At 40.8% G+C, this 15287-nt stretch overlaps 2 protein-coding genes across 2 annotated transcripts; both read right to left on the bottom strand.

Moving 5' to 3' along the window:
• Window positions 1-354: 354 nt before the first annotated feature.
• Window positions 355-5923, bottom strand: LOC149840603 (acyltransferase GLAUCE-like). The gene is made up of 3 exons (XM_090005101.1): window positions 5834-5923; window positions 5661-5747; window positions 355-1245 (listed from the first exon to the last, which is right to left on the bottom strand). The coding sequence occupies exons 1-3, from the start codon at window positions 5921-5923 to the stop codon at window positions 355-357; spliced, it is 1068 nt and encodes a 355-aa protein (XP_089861227.1).
• A 2-nt stretch (window positions 5924-5925) lies between these two features.
• Window positions 5926-6252, bottom strand: LOC149840602 (fatty alcohol:caffeoyl-CoA acyltransferase-like). Its single transcript, XM_090005100.1, has one exon. The coding sequence runs from the start codon at window positions 6250-6252 to the stop codon at window positions 5926-5928; it is 327 nt and encodes a 108-aa protein (XP_089861226.1).
• Between the last annotated feature and the right edge of the window lie 9035 nt (window positions 6253-15287).

The following is a 15287-nucleotide window of genomic DNA, read 5'->3' as shown; positions in this document are numbered from 1 at the left end:
TTCAATGAGAGAGAGAGAGAGAGAGAGCAACACAATATAGATTTTTCTTTGATATATATATTCAAATGTGCCACAAAAGAAGTGGCAACAAGATCACCAACATCTGATTAAGATAAAACACTGCTTTAAGCTATAACTGTCACCAACCTATGAGCAGCAGCACCTTAAACCAGATGACTGCACTGTTCAATGATCATCCATATGCTTTGAGCTACACAGTGTTCTACTCCATAATTTTCCAACCATATATATAATGGACTCTAGAACACCAATATCCCATTCAATTATAGTTTCTATCTTTACTGAATCAAATTGTATGCTTATATAGACACATTAGGCCAACTTAATGCAGCTCTAGTCCTCCACCATCAATTTGCAGAATGCCTTCATATGCTCAGCAGGCAGGGCTAGGCAAACATTAATTCCCAACTTGCCCTCATCCCCAGGAAGCAGAATGACCAGCCCTGGCTTGACATCAACTGGAATGGAGCACTTAGCCTTCCCCCACCAAAACTCCTCCCCCTCAAACCCTATCTTAGTCCAGGCCACCACAGAGAAGCTATCGACCACAAGCGGCGTGCCCCTATTCACCTCCAACCAATCTATCCCTGATCTTACGTACTCTTCATCCAGCCTCTCCAGCCCTTCTTGCACCTTCTCCACACTGAATGACAGCCCTTGATCCTTCAATTCCTGCATGCTGGCGCGTGCGAACCCCGGGACTAACCCGTTTCCGGCGAATTCTATCGGAAGCTTTGGCGTCATATGTCGCCGAATGTCGACCGGGAATAGTAAAGTCGATGTGCTATCATCGAGCATTCCAATGGCTAGACTTCTTGCCTTCCATATCTTTGCCGCCATGACATGAAAATCGGTTACCCTCTTGAGCTTGCCGGCCAAAAGGACCTCAGATTTCATGGCATCGATCTTCGTGCATGGGACGAAGATGCAGAAAGTTGTTAGCACAGCATCACGCATGAGCAAGTTTGCAGGGCATTCACCAGGTATGGAGAAGGGGGAGATGTCTTGGATGCTCAATTTGGAGTACTCATAGTGGGGGTAGCATATCTTAGGTGGGACCCTTGCCTTGAAGATTGTGCGGTCCGGCTTCGGTGGCAGCAATGGTTCTTCGCCACGTGTACAAGCTGCCAAGTTGACACATAGGTTGCGGATCCCAAAGCCATCAAGGGTGCAGTGATTGCAAACAGCGGCCAATGCATGGCCTCCACACTCGAATCTGGTTATCTGTGAGCTCATCATGCAGAATCAATATGTTAGCAATTGCAGTTCATGAAATTGGTCATGGAAGCTAGAATTGTTGGAGTTCATGAACTTGGTCTCCTTGTATTAGCAATCATGAACTTAGTCATGTGAAGTAGAACCACTGGAGTTCATGAAATTGGTCACATCCAAACATATCCTGTATCAGCTAGTGCAGAAGTGAAAATTAAGTAGTGCATAGCCAAAAAGAGTTGGGTGTTGACCATGAGAACTAATTCTGATCAAAGTCTTCTTGATTATGATCTGGTTCAGCTTGACCGACCCGAAACTAGTCATTCAAGATCCCTGGCTGCATGAAGAGGGGCATATCTCCGATGACTCGACCCGATCAATACGAGCCTAGAAAAATTGACCATGACTCTTTAAGGGACAAGTGGGTCCAAGCAGACTCGGTGAATGTGAACTGAGCCCTCAAATTAGGGCCCAATGTTAAGACAAAGAAACCCGCAACAATAAACGTTCAAGCTGCCTCCATGCTATCTACTCTTCACAAAACTTAAACAAGCTACCATTGGAGGGAGGATCAGGGGAAATGGGATTGCACACTTTTAATGTGATGCCACACCTGAGCAGTTGCCATCTTTGAGATACAGCCTTTCAGCTGTGAGGCCCAACATCTGATGGAGGGTAATGAGGGCAGATAAGCTGCAATCACATTGCACACTTTGAGTGTGCCGCTGCACCTGACTGCCCTCCATCTCTGGAGTACAGTTCAACAGCCGTGGGGTCTAACAGAAGATGGAGGGTAGATCAGGTGCTGCGGCATACTAAAGTGTGCAATGTGATTACACCTGATCTGCCATAGTTGGTGATCAGGTGCTTAAAAGTGTGCAATCACAATTCACCTTATCTCTAATTCCTACCATTGAGGTCACAACTCTTAAAAAACATAAAATCATATAAGCTAGAATTTATTTTTCTTTTTCTGTTTCACCAAATTCATTACTGTCAGATGAGGAGAAAGAGACATGAAACAAGGACAAGGTATAATTCCTTAATTGAGCAGGATTCATATTGCAACATAGTAACACACCTAAGGATGGCAGTGAACCGCGGGAAAACTGGTCCCACCTTGCTCCGTTTGAACCGGAGATGAAAGACATAAAACGGGAAATCAACCAAGGATGAAAGTTAAAATCAAAACCCGTGCTAAGATGGACTTACTTTTGCCTTCACCCTGCCCCCATCCTGTCCCTGATTCTTGTTGAAAATTATTATTATACCCTTATATATATATTATAAAATCATATATATAGATACATAACCCTAACAGAAAACCCTTTTTCAAATCTATCCTTTTTTTTTCTTTTCTCTAACGAGTCACACGAGCTCTCATTTTTCTTCTCTCTTTCTTCTAACAGCAGAAGGCGACAATGGTAGAAGGATCAGAAAAATGAGACCCTGTCTGCCTCGTCTTGTTTGGACTGAGGATGGAGGACATGAAATGGAGAATGAACCAAAGATAGTGGTTAAAATCAAAACCCATGTGGGGATGAAAACGGGGATGAAGGACAAAATTTTGAGACGGGGTGGGGGTAGAGACCTTGTCCCCCACACCGGTTCAGTGCCATCCCTAGACACACCTAAGATGAAATGCAAGATCCAGAATTTTATGTATATGATCGCCTTACAGATTTATGATATTTTAAATCTAGTGAGCAGTGGTTTGGTCGAATTGAGATCAGGTGCAATGTGATTACACTCTTTTATGTGTGCTGATGCACCTAATCACCCACCATCTGATGTTGAGCCCCTTCGTTGACAGACTATGCCAAAGATGGCGGGTGATTAGGCACAGCAAGGCAAAAAAGTGTAAAATCACATTGCACCTGATCCTTTCTTGGGTTCTTGTCTGTGCTAGGTGGGTCAAAATTTCTAAAGGGTGCGTTTGCTTCCCCCCCCCCCCCCCCCCCCCCCCCCCCCCTTTTCAGTGACATGCAAACGTGTCCTACAAGATTTGGAGTTTTGATGACATTTATAACAACCAACAAATGGAATCACCTGTGGCACTTGATTTCTATAGATATAAGCTCCAAAAGCAAAATTTAACCTTTAGATTATATTTAGCATGTTATATTTATTATGCTCATGTCTTAAAGTTCACTCAAACATGATATTTTATACCATTTTTAAACTACTTTATCTTAATGAATTGTGAAGCATTGATTTTTTCACCATCTCAAAAACAAAATGTTATGGTGTATTAGACTGATAAAAGTTTTGAACATAGTAAATAAACTGTGTAAACACATTTGTACGGTTAGATTAAACTTTTTGTGGTTATATCCATACAAACAAAAGTGTGTACTGTTGTATATATATATATATACTTCAATTAGATGGGTCAGGTCATCATGTCCAAATGTTACCCATATCAAGTTAGGAATGGTCAATATGAGCATATTCATATTTTATCTCAAGCAAGGTAAATTAGCGGCTTCCAAAATGATTTCTATAGTAGTTAAAAACACATCTACGTTCAATGGAAAAAAGACACCAACAATAATTTCTTGAAATTTTCATTTTAGTTCATTCTTAACTTGGTTAAAGGATTTTTTCTATTTTTTATAAAATCTGATCATACAAATGTGATCTAAGTATTTGGTTTTATAGGAATCTACTCTTAGATCATCCGATTATGACAAAGTTAGATTTTTATATGATTTAAAAATCAACGGTCTACAATTTTAAAAAAAATTCAATGCTTAAAAGTGATCTTATTATAAAAAAAATGATCGAACTGTCGTTTCCTAGCAAATCAATCATGCTGAACGCATCTACATAGTCAGATTTGCAAAAGACCCTATTCAATAGTGGCAGGCTCAAAATTATTAGGCAGATACTACTTTTATATATATATATATATATATATATATATATATATATATATATATATATAGAGAGAGAGAGAGAGAGAGAGAGAGAGAGAGAGAGAGATGGTCCACAGTGTCCCTCTCTTGTCCTTTTCAAATTTTGTATGTTAGATATGTTTTTGATAAATATGACTATATAGATGTAATCTCCACATCCTTAAAAACATATGAATAGAGTTTTGGATCAACCCTTTTTAATGTGTAGGTAAGATTTTATAACAAAAAAAATCAAATTTTTTAAACCCGTTGATTATCGGATCCTTCTAAAATCCTATTTACACATTCAAAAAATTTGATCCAAAAGTCTTTTCATTTGTTCTCGACCATTTAGATCACATCTATAAGGTCAGTTTTGCAAAAAAAAAAATATCTTACATATAGAATTTGAAGGGAAGGACAAAGTGTGGACCGTTTAGTGAGTGAACCTCTCTCTCTCTCTCTCTCTATATATATATATATATATATATATATATATATATATATATTCAAGGTCAAAGAATGCCTTAATGAAACCTTCAGCAAGGCACTTAGAACAGATCTGTAAATTATGTTTTTCTAATAAAAAATATTATAAAAAAGACCAAGGAAATAAGAAATAAGCATGCACGGCATGGTTGTGCACACCATTAAGAATGCTGGTACATGGGAATGCCAAAGTTGGCAAATTCAAAAGGGCAGCATTTCATTAAAAGGAAAATGGTAGCAGATCAAGTTGCAGGCTTTAGTAGTGTATTAACCCATGCATGTAGCATAAACCATGATATAACTCACAAGAGCTCAAAAACCTGGCTAGCTCAATGTCCATGGTGTCTGTCCCTTGCCATAAAGTTGAAGCAAACATTTTTTTTTAAGGATGATGATGTTCTCATAGTCGGGATTGGCGACTTACCCATTTAGTGATTTTGGCACTAGACGTTCCCAAAATGGGTACTAACGTGTTGGATGAATTAGATATGTTGGCATTTCAGGCTTCCTTTTTCTTTCAGGGAGGGCCTATCTGAAAGAGAATCCAGTGTCTCTTGGTTGTGCTGAATAAGACAAACAAGCCTTGTTGATATCTTTTCTTCGAAACAAAATAATTAGAATTAAGCTCGATCAACTGGAATGTGTATTATCCATACAAGAGATATTTCAATTGAGAAGATCTATCCAAAGCGGGCAATCTTTGGGTGAGGTCACGGACACAACACCCAAACCATTCAAAAGCCCATGAGCAAAAGGCATTCCAACTTGGGACAAAGGGTCAGCACCTTCTCCCCAAGCCTACTACCATGAACACAATAGAATTTTACATGGACCTAAACTAGGCCTCAATCAATGTGGCACCTCTTGGCTCATAATTGGACATTTGAACTATAATGGTGGTTTCTTTTCATTATCTCAAAATTTTGATGACGAGGAACCCTCACTGAAGTGAGAGAAAATCCCGGGACGGGGGGGGGGGGGGGGGGGGGGGGGCTCCACGACCAACCTGCTTTACGTTGCCCACCTCTGAAAGCTACAAACATGTCTGGGCACCAAGGGTGTTTGATCCGGGGTCTTCAACTCAACACCTTCAAAACCACCCCACTGGCCACACGAACCCCGCGTTATCTTAAAAAAAAAACATGTAATGCATCAATAATGCAATAGTGGAAATATGCTATAAAATATGGTCAACTAAGTTAAGCATGACTCACTTGAATCAATAGCAGGGGCCTATCTTCCATCTTCTTGTTTAGGTACTCCTCCAAGAGTTTCACCAGCTCCTTGAATTCTGGCTTGGGCATCTTCAGCTCCCAAGCCACTCAAGTGAGCATGAAGCTGTTGCAGCCTCCACCACTACTCCAGCACCATTACAGTCTATCTCGAGCCGACCTTCTGGGGTCGGCACGAGCCGACCTGCAACAAAGTCGTAGTACACTAGGAGCTGGCTCAGTGACTCCTTGAGTGTCTTTCGAACCTCAGTAAACGGATCCGGAGTCGGTTTTGGTGGGAAGAACGCCACAGACTCATGGTACATGACCAGCGTGAGGTCAATGTTCGACAAGAAGAGGCGGCGCCGCTTGGTGGGCTCGGCCGGAACCACCACCGACGTCTCCACCTTCACCACCTCCATTGGATCGATCTGCACCGGGTATGAGGTGGTGGATGACTGAGTTGTCACGTTAGGTTCTGTAAGGAGGCCCACATTTATGTATTGGTGCGAGCATTGAATTGGTAGACTAGAGGGCCCTATATATCTTGATACTAATATGGTAAACCGCATCTGTAGGTTCACACAATCAACACCTAACCTACCGTGCAGTCTTTCTCATAATAAGACATATCATGTATTAAAAAAGGTTTTTTGCCAAATAGAGATAAATTTTTCATCTTTGTCTGAGCTATGAAGTGCAATGCAAGAACTGAACTGGCTGGAATGCAATTAGAGGGAAGTCAATGGACCGGGTCGAATGTGATCAGACCCAATTCTGCCAATGCGGGACCTTAGCAGACAACGACCCGAGATTGATGTGCTTTATCCGTATGGATCATTATGTTCAAGGTTAATTGGACTGGCACTAGACCCAGACCCTACTATGTGAGACCCATGATTGGTGATGGCACTACTATATGGGACCCATTTCACTGGTTGGGATTCAGCATCGGTCTCCTGAATCCTTGTTTGCTATTCTTAAACGAAAAAGAACGCAAAAATGATGTGTCTCGTATCCTATATACCGTGTCCATGTGACACAGGTGCACCTGCAGTGATTGCTGGATCATTGTCAGCATGTAAACTATTTATGGGGCCTCTCGTTGAGAAGTGTCTTTTGCTTTTCATGGAGTACTGTACTGGGGAGGCCTGAAAACGGCCCAGCCAGCTAGGATGCCATCTCTGTCAACCATGTGTATGCATGTGCACGCACGCACACACAGACATTTTGAACGAATTGAACAGAGGGTGTTCAATTCTTGTGACAATCAAGCCGTGCTCATGCTCATGATTAGCCCAAGTTAAACAGTCGGAGCTCAATCGGGCTTGTTAACAAGAAAAATACATTTTTAAATTAAAAATAATATAAGTTATTGGACTCTAAACCTAATTAGCGAATCCCTTAACCCCTTGATATACTAGTTAACAAGCTTATACCTTTTTTTTTGTTGTTACGATGAAGAACCTTTGCCAAAGTGAGGGCGTGGGGCCCGTAGGTGCCAAAATGCAATATGCTTCTTGTTCGGTACTCTTTCCAAATTCGATGTTCACTCTGATGTTTGGGATGCTTATTCGAATGTGTAATGCATTCGTCATAGGAAGGAGACACACTTGTCTCTCATCGGCTTGAACTCACTCTAAACTAACAATTGGCATTGTTCTACTCTATTGACCTATGTCGCTTTCGATATTTCATTGTGCCAAGTGTGCATGAGATATACACCAATCTAAAGTAGCTTTAGCTAGGCTTACGTAGCTCATCGCCTAAGGCAAACTGTGCCACACAACCCAAATAATGTTTGCACAAGTCAGGAAAACGCAAAGAATAAAGGCCGTGGCAACAAGTATCATAACTGGTGAAGCTCTATGACTACCCTGCCTTACGTGGCCCACCTCTACGAACACACCAATGTGCCAATGGGGTTTGATCTTGTGTCATTTCGGGGGTGATCCTTTCAGGATTTCCTCAACCTGGACTTTGCCATCTTGGTAAGGGTGTCAACAGGTTGGGTTTGGTTCGGTTCGGACCTAGGTAGCACTAGACTTGGATCAGGTTTTCAAGTATGGTATCGGATCCAGACCCAGGTCTAATCGGATCTACTATAATAGAAATCATACTCGAACCCGTTAAAAACTATATGAACCATACCTGGTAAAATAATATTTTTTCTATCATTTTTACATTGAAAATTTGCTGGTCACAAACGTAACTCATGTCGGGCCCAGTTTTTGTATAAAATTTCACAAACTATACCCGGGTCCATGTATTAATCGGACCTTTAAGTCCAGACCCAAAACTTAATCGGGTCTTCTTATTTGTCACCATAACCAGACCCTATAGGGTTTGGTCTGGGTAAACCCGACCCGTTACATCTTGCCAAGAATCTTGGCAACAAAATTAGTTTTACACAGGGCTCTCCTAACTTTGAACTCTTTATACTTGTACAAAAACTTCACTAGACATCTATCTTATAGCCTCGAGCTTGCTCTCTCTTCCAAAACTCTGTGAATGTCCTACTGCTCTCCACGATCACTTGAGACTTGGGCCTAATTTTTCTAAGGACTAGCTCCCATCACTTCCACTCCTTTTCTTCTATCTCCCACCCTTGCGAGAAACAACCAGCCTCCAAAAAATTCCTTCTATCATCCCATATCGTGAACCCATAGTGCCATCCCTGTCAAAATAACCATAAAAATTAACTTGTAGGGCAATCCAAGGGTCCAACCTACGCCAGTTTTTTGCTACATTATTAGACAAGTTTTTTAACACATCCCTAACTTGATCCCTGGCCTCTAATAATATGTCCTCCATAGTGGCCACCTTTCATGTGTTGTCTTAAAAAAACACTTCATTTCTCGGCTTCCAAATAGCCCATATAACTGTTTGAAATGCTAACAACTAACATTAATGTAGGTTTTCCCTAGAAATCTTGTTAAAGCCCACTTTCTCAGTCATTAAGGGCATGTTTGGAAGAGAGAAATTCTCATAGGAAAAGAAAGTTTTGCCTACGAGAGTTTTTTATATGAGAAGATCTTCGAAATGAAGTTTTTCACTTGTTTGTATAGCACGAGAAAAACATTGAGAGGAAAGAGAAAGAGGGTGGTGGTGGGTGGTGGGGAGTGTAAAAATAAATTTGCTCTTGATAGAAAATATTCCTCCACCACCTCTCAGAATGTTTTCTATCAAAAAGTGTACTTTTTAGAAAAACTCTCTCGGCAAAAAAAAAAAGTCTCTGGTTTGAAAGGGTCAGAAAATTAGCACGGATTTTCCATTTTGCATTACTTTTCCTACATCTTTCTCTCTTCCAAACGTGCCCTAATTGAGCTTCTCAACCTCCATCTGTGGCCAAAAATACTTGTCATCTTGATCCATGTTTTCTTCACAAGGGGGCATTCCAGAAACAGGTGCTTAGTGTCTTCCTCAACTTGCTTACAAATGTGTCACCTAGTCTTTTTAGCCTATCCACCGTTAAAACCTTACCTTCCTTGGCGAATTGGAGAGTGACAAACTACTTTGGGAAAATAGTGTTTGTGCCCATATCAGCTTGTGTTCAGAGAGCCATTCTTTTCTCCCTTAAGCCTTCTCATACTACCTTAGTGGATACCTCCTCACCCCCTGGTCAACGTCTTACCAAATCACTGCTATGAGGGTTCCACGACTGTTGTTCAACAGTTCTCTTGGCTAAGGTGGAGGCCTTCCTCCTTAAGTCGGATTTGGGTGCAGCAGTAGGCGTGAATAACATCATTAATGCATATGTAATGGAGCTTTAAGTACATTACTGATTGAATGTTCATTGAAAAATTAGAGCTCCTGCAAAATGCAGGGGGCAAACCAAAACTCAATCATGGTTCCATCCCCAACCTACCAACTAGTGCCCTCTACCAATATTTAGGCCCCCAAACGAATCCCTTTCCAACCATGGGAGACAAGAAGTATCGACCTAACTGACCAGATTGATTCCCTACAAAGATCTTTTTTCTCCATCAGCTGCACTTAAGGATTCTTCTCTGTTTTAATCACTACCCATGTGAGCTTGGCAAGGTTGGCCTTATTTACTTCTTCCAGATTTAGCAGGCCTAACCCACTCTCACTTGCAGGTTTACACACCTGGTTCCAAACTTAGAAGATGGTAATGCCGCCTTCAGCTTCATTACATAGAAAGCTTCTTATCAATCGCTTGATTTCCTTAATTGTACTTGTCAGGATTTTGAAGTTGAACATCCAGTAGGTTGGAAGAATATATAGAAATGCCTTAATCTGTACCTCCCATCCTGCTATGAAATTTGATTTCGCCTTCCATCTCTCTAAATTTATCTATCAATGTAATCAACATATTCTTCTTTAAAACACCCTTGAAAAGAGGAATGCCGATGTAATCAATGGGGAGGTTAGTTGGTTTCCACCCACTGAGTTGTTGAATGCGATTGATCTTGTATTCTTTATACTAAAAGGAACAAAGATTGTCTTATCTCCACTTACCTTTAGTCCTGAAGCTTTCTCAAAATTATGAAGAATTTTTAGAAAATCCGCAAGTCATTCAAAACCTCGAATGTTTATAGGGAAAATCTTCTTTTTACTTGCAGAATAGTTTAAGAATCTCGAGTCTCTCCATAACCATCACAAACAAGTATGGAACATTGGTTCCCCTTGTCGAAGTCCCCTGTTGCTCCAAAATTGGCAGCCCAATGCATTTATTGATTCTTCCATTACCCTCATTTGGAAATCCGAAATACTCAAGAGAATCTAAGAAGAACACCCATTCCACACGATCATATGCTTTCATGAGATACCTCTTAAGCATGATATTTTGTCTCTTGCTTGTCGCCACTGATTGAATCATCTCGTGAGCGAGGAGGATGTTGTCCTGAATGTGCCTTTACTTTAAAAATTCCCTCTGATTATGACTGATTATTCTTTCAAAAACTTCCATCATTCTCTAAACCATGATTTTCGTAATCACTTTATATACAAAACTGCACAAACTTATTGGGAGAAACTGAGTAAGACATTTTGCCCTTTTTTCTTGAGAATGAATACTATGTTGGTGCAGTTAACTCTTTTCAGCAACTTACCTATCTCAAAAAACTTTCTAACAGCCTTGTAGAAGTCCTTCCCACCATATACCAGTAAAATTGAAAAAACATTCTTGTGAAGCCATCCGGGCCTAACATGTTATCAACGTCTAACTCAAAAACAAAATGTTTGATTTCATCATTCTAGACCTCTGTCTGGGGAGGGCACCTCCTTCCATCAGCGTTGTGGAAGTGATGTTGGTCGCAGAACAAATCATGATATTGTTAATTGACCAGGAGGTAAAAATACTGGGAGTCTATGTTGTCAATGAACAACCCATCCTTTAGAGATGCTAGTGTTAGAAAATAGTGGGGGCCTATGTACGTTGAACTGTTGAACCGCTGTCTTAGGTTGATGCCCGGTTTATGTGATCTAATCCGTTTGGGCCCTAGGATATTTCATATGGTATGATACATACTGTGGAGAGACTTGCCTTGTCTACAATTCTATAATGGGTTGAATTGGAGACGGACTCCTAAATACATTAGGTTAAGATCCCCAAACCTTATATAATGGCATTTTCTCCAGGCTCCTCATAAGTCAGAAAGAGAATTCAGTTTCTCTCTCATTAAGTCTAGAGAAAGAAAAATGACCACATATACAGGTTCTAAAAGATCATACTGTCAACGATCTATCGGAGCACCAATGGATTCAGGTACGCTTTCGCATCAAATTTGGTTTTCATTTTTTGTTTCAATGATTCAACGAAAACATATAAATCGGTCCTTTTAGTTTTTGATGGATTTAAAATCCAATAATTGGTATCAGAGCATATGTTCTCGTTGAAAAATTACGATTTCATATATATATATATATATATATATATATTATTTTTCTTGTTTTTTCGGTGATGATCCATTGTAATTGAAGATCACCGCTGGGCTGCATGGGATTCTGTCCCTATTTGGATTGCCACGCAGGAAGGGCCATCGGGCCCTTCGTTTGGCTGCCAATCGGGTGGAAGGGCTATTCGGCCTTTTCCTTTTTTCAGATAGCCGGATGCTCGATCCTATCATCGGACGGTGGGTTGAGGAGACTCCTCCTCCGTCTGATCGTTGGTCGACAGACAAGGAAGATCTTCCTTCCTCTGCGCATCAGACGATGGGAGGATGGATGCTCTGCTCGTCAATTCTCAGTCTGACAGATGTTATCCATGGTTTTCGGCCATCACTACAGTCACTTTGATGTCGATGGTGATCAACCATTGGTTCGACCTTCTGTCGACGGTAGATGGCATCTGGTTTGGCCGTTGAGCGGTAAGGACTGACATCCCATTGAGGCTAAGTCAGCATAGATTGGCCATCAGGTAGGCGCCAAGCCGCTTTCAGCATTACGGATGTTGCTGGACTGTGATCCACCTCACGGCGGTGGTGCCAGGCTAATTCTGGCCATCAGGGTGGTGTTAGACTGTGATTCACCTCACAACAATGGCGCTAGGCTGGTTTTGACCATTAGGGTGGTGCCAAACTGTGCTCCGCCTCACGACGGTGGTGCCAGGCCGATTTCAGCCATTAGGGTGGTGCCGAACTAAGATCACACTCACAAGTAGGTGCAAGATCATGTTTGGCCCTTCGGTCGATGGCAAGGTTGAGATCATGCGAAAGAGGGGCCAAATCGGTTAATTTTTCATCAGGTCATAGGAACCGAACCGGTTCGGTACAGTCTTGACAATGTTGGGTCAGGTTTGACTTGACCCATGGGTCAGATCTGGTTGATCCCGAACTGATGGTCGAGCCCGTTTAGGGTGTGCTTAACTCACTGATTGGGTCCAACCCTTTTCCTTTGACTGAGTCGGCCATATGGTCTAGGCCGACTCGGACCTCTCTACTCCAGGCTAACTCGAGCCTCTATGTTGTAGCCAGGTCTGGTGTTGAGCCGACCAGCCCAAGGCTGAGTTGACCTTCAGTCGACTGGACTAGGGCTGGTTCGACATTCAGCCGAACCTGGTCTGGCTTGCTTTTCAGATCGGTAGGGTAGCTGACCCGGTCTAGCCCCCATTTGGCTGCGAGGACTGAACTAAGTCATGTGCGAGGTGGGCATGTTATGACCTGACCCTATGGATAGCTAGCCACACTTGGTCATTGTGGGCTGGATCTGACCCGATCTGGGTCAGACCAACTTCGGGACCTGCAGATAAGGTCTGGCCATGCTCGATTGGCTGGACCTGAACACTATGCCTTATGAAAAAAATATATATATATTGGTTTTTATAAGGCTATTAGTGTAATACCAATGAATTTTAATGGGTAAATAAACTTGAATTTCATGTTCTTAAGATGATATAAGGATATTTTCATTATTTTATTTTTTATTTGGTCGAATCTCTAATATCCTATTTGGATCTTTTATAATCTATTCAGATCTTAGATAGCGGATCACGAACATCTTAAGTGGGTATCTAACAGTAAATTTTAAATTTCTGGTTAAGATTTTTGATATCAGATCCTCAATATCATGGTTAGATTTGATATTGGATCCAGGATAAATTGAGTAGGATCCCCGAAGTTTAAATCAGATTTTGAATGAGAAAATTTCTATATTGGACCTATAATACTTTATTGGGATCCGTAATAGCCTATGCAATATTTGAATCTACATTACTTCACTTGGATCTTGGACATCGAAGATTTAGATATGGTAAGAAAGAACATATAATGGAAATATAGGGGTCCAATTAAAAAAAATTATTTTTGGATCTATGGTATTTTATTTAAATCCAAATCAGAAAGTTTTAAATCCTTGAAATATGATAATAAAGTTTCAGATCCATGGCGGAACCGGATTGCTAACATGAATCTATGAACATAGAGGATCGTGGATCCATATCAGAATAGCAACCATTAGGGCATGGTCCAAACTTAATAGATTTGGATCCTTGAATGGATCTAAATAGCCCAAAGTTTGGACCCAAAGATATAAATGGGTCGCGGGTCATGAGTGCTGGTGATCTAAACTTGCACAAAAAAAACTCGTAAATGGGGTGGTAGGGTTCATTACTGAACCCTAACTGATGTGGATGGGGGCGTAAAACCCCCATTCACGTTTGGGATAAGTTGGTGGTGTGTGTGTGTGTGTGTGTGGGGGGGGGGGGGGGGGATAGGGCGTGAAGCCCCCATTTCACTCAAAGTAGGGAGAGGGGGGTGGAAACCGACCACCACGAACCCCTCTCACCCCTTTCATAAACCCATCTTCCCTCCCACTCGTTAGCTCTTTCTCTCCCTCTCGTTATTGCCCTCTCTCTCTGTTGCACGACCAAGGAAGAAGGGGTGCACGTTTGCACCAAAATTGCCACAACAAGAAGAAAAAGCTTCAGAAAGTTAGGGCTTTACTATGATTTTTGTGGGGTACCGGTTTCAAGCATGTGGGTTACTACATTATAATCCATCTACGTGGGTTTAGAATTGTGCAAATGCAGAATCTCGGTTCTGCGTGTGTTCCGTACCCTGTGCAATAGAGTTTGCATGTTTTGATTTTGAGAAAATCCATATATAATCAACTATTCATCATATTTTGGTTAGCGTATTCTCTAGAATGTACAAATTTGCATTTTTGCTTGAGTTACATATGATATTTCTCTTACCAGAAGGTTGTGTCTGCCTTCTTATATTACAACTTAGGTCTGGAAAGTCTGCATCCGGATATCTAAGTTTATTTTCCATTTTGATCTAAATTTGAATTAAATTGTAAGGTGTTTTCATGCTTCATTTAAACTAACTATTTTTTTTTGCAATAGGTGTAATCGGTCTGAGTTTTAACTGTTTGTTGTAGAAAGACTCAGACTTATCAAAGAAATGTCATTTACTGAAATTGTTTGTGGCATCAAAACAAATTCTATGAATTTTGTTTAAGTCTTCATAAATTGGCCCATTGTAGATCATTTTCAGGAATAAATGCTTGAGTACTTAATTGTTTTCTAGAAAAGTTTGTTACTTGGGGATCTCGTTAAACATGATGGTGGACATGCGTGACTAAGCATGATAAATTTTTTTTGTCTTTTGTGTGTATTTCAGTACACAGGGTACATGATGAGAGTGCTCAATTAAGAATTTTATTTTGAAAACTCTCTCAAATGAATATGTATTCCCATGATTTTATTTTCTATACAATTCTGTAACATACATACCCACCCCTATTATGACAGATTCTTACTATACACACAATAGTCTATACATGTTTTATATCGTGACTCGGGTTGTGGTTATACATAGCCTTTGATATATCTGGCTGCCTATAATTTGGTGCACATAGAGATAAATATGCACTTTCATTTAAAAAAAAATCGGCACCTTTTTGCTGCACTCACACACATTTTGCTGCACATATCACTGTACAACCACAAAATTTTGCAGGTATTTTCTGATTGTGATCCTAACGGTGAATA

This window comes from Nuphar pumila, chromosome 4 (assembly GCF_984573655.1).
Source record: "Nuphar pumila chromosome 4, dmNupPumi1.hap1.1, whole genome shotgun sequence".
NCBI classification, from domain to species: Eukaryota; Viridiplantae; Streptophyta; class Magnoliopsida; order Nymphaeales; family Nymphaeaceae; genus Nuphar; species Nuphar pumila.
Note: the sequence above shows the minus strand (reverse complement) of the source record. Positions and strands in the feature narration are given on the sequence as shown.

Bases quoted from the DNA above. Each gene is read 5' to 3' on its own strand.
- LOC149840603 (XM_090005101.1), bottom strand. From the start codon at position 5,923: ATGCCCAAGCCAGAATTCAAGGAGCTGGTGAAACTCTTGGAGGAGTAC. The intron at 5,748-5,833 runs GTGAGTCATGCT...TTTTTTTTTAAG, and splicing joins GGCCCCTGCTATTGATTCAA to ATAACGCGGGGTTCGTGTGG. The intron at 1,246-5,660 runs GTTTGTAGCTTT...ATGAGCTCACAG, and splicing joins CACCCTTGGTGCCCAGACAT to ATAACCAGATTCGAGTGTGG.
- LOC149840602 (XM_090005100.1), bottom strand. From the start codon at position 6,252: ATGGAGGTGGTGAAGGTGGAGACGTCGGTGGTGGTTCCGGCCGAGCCC.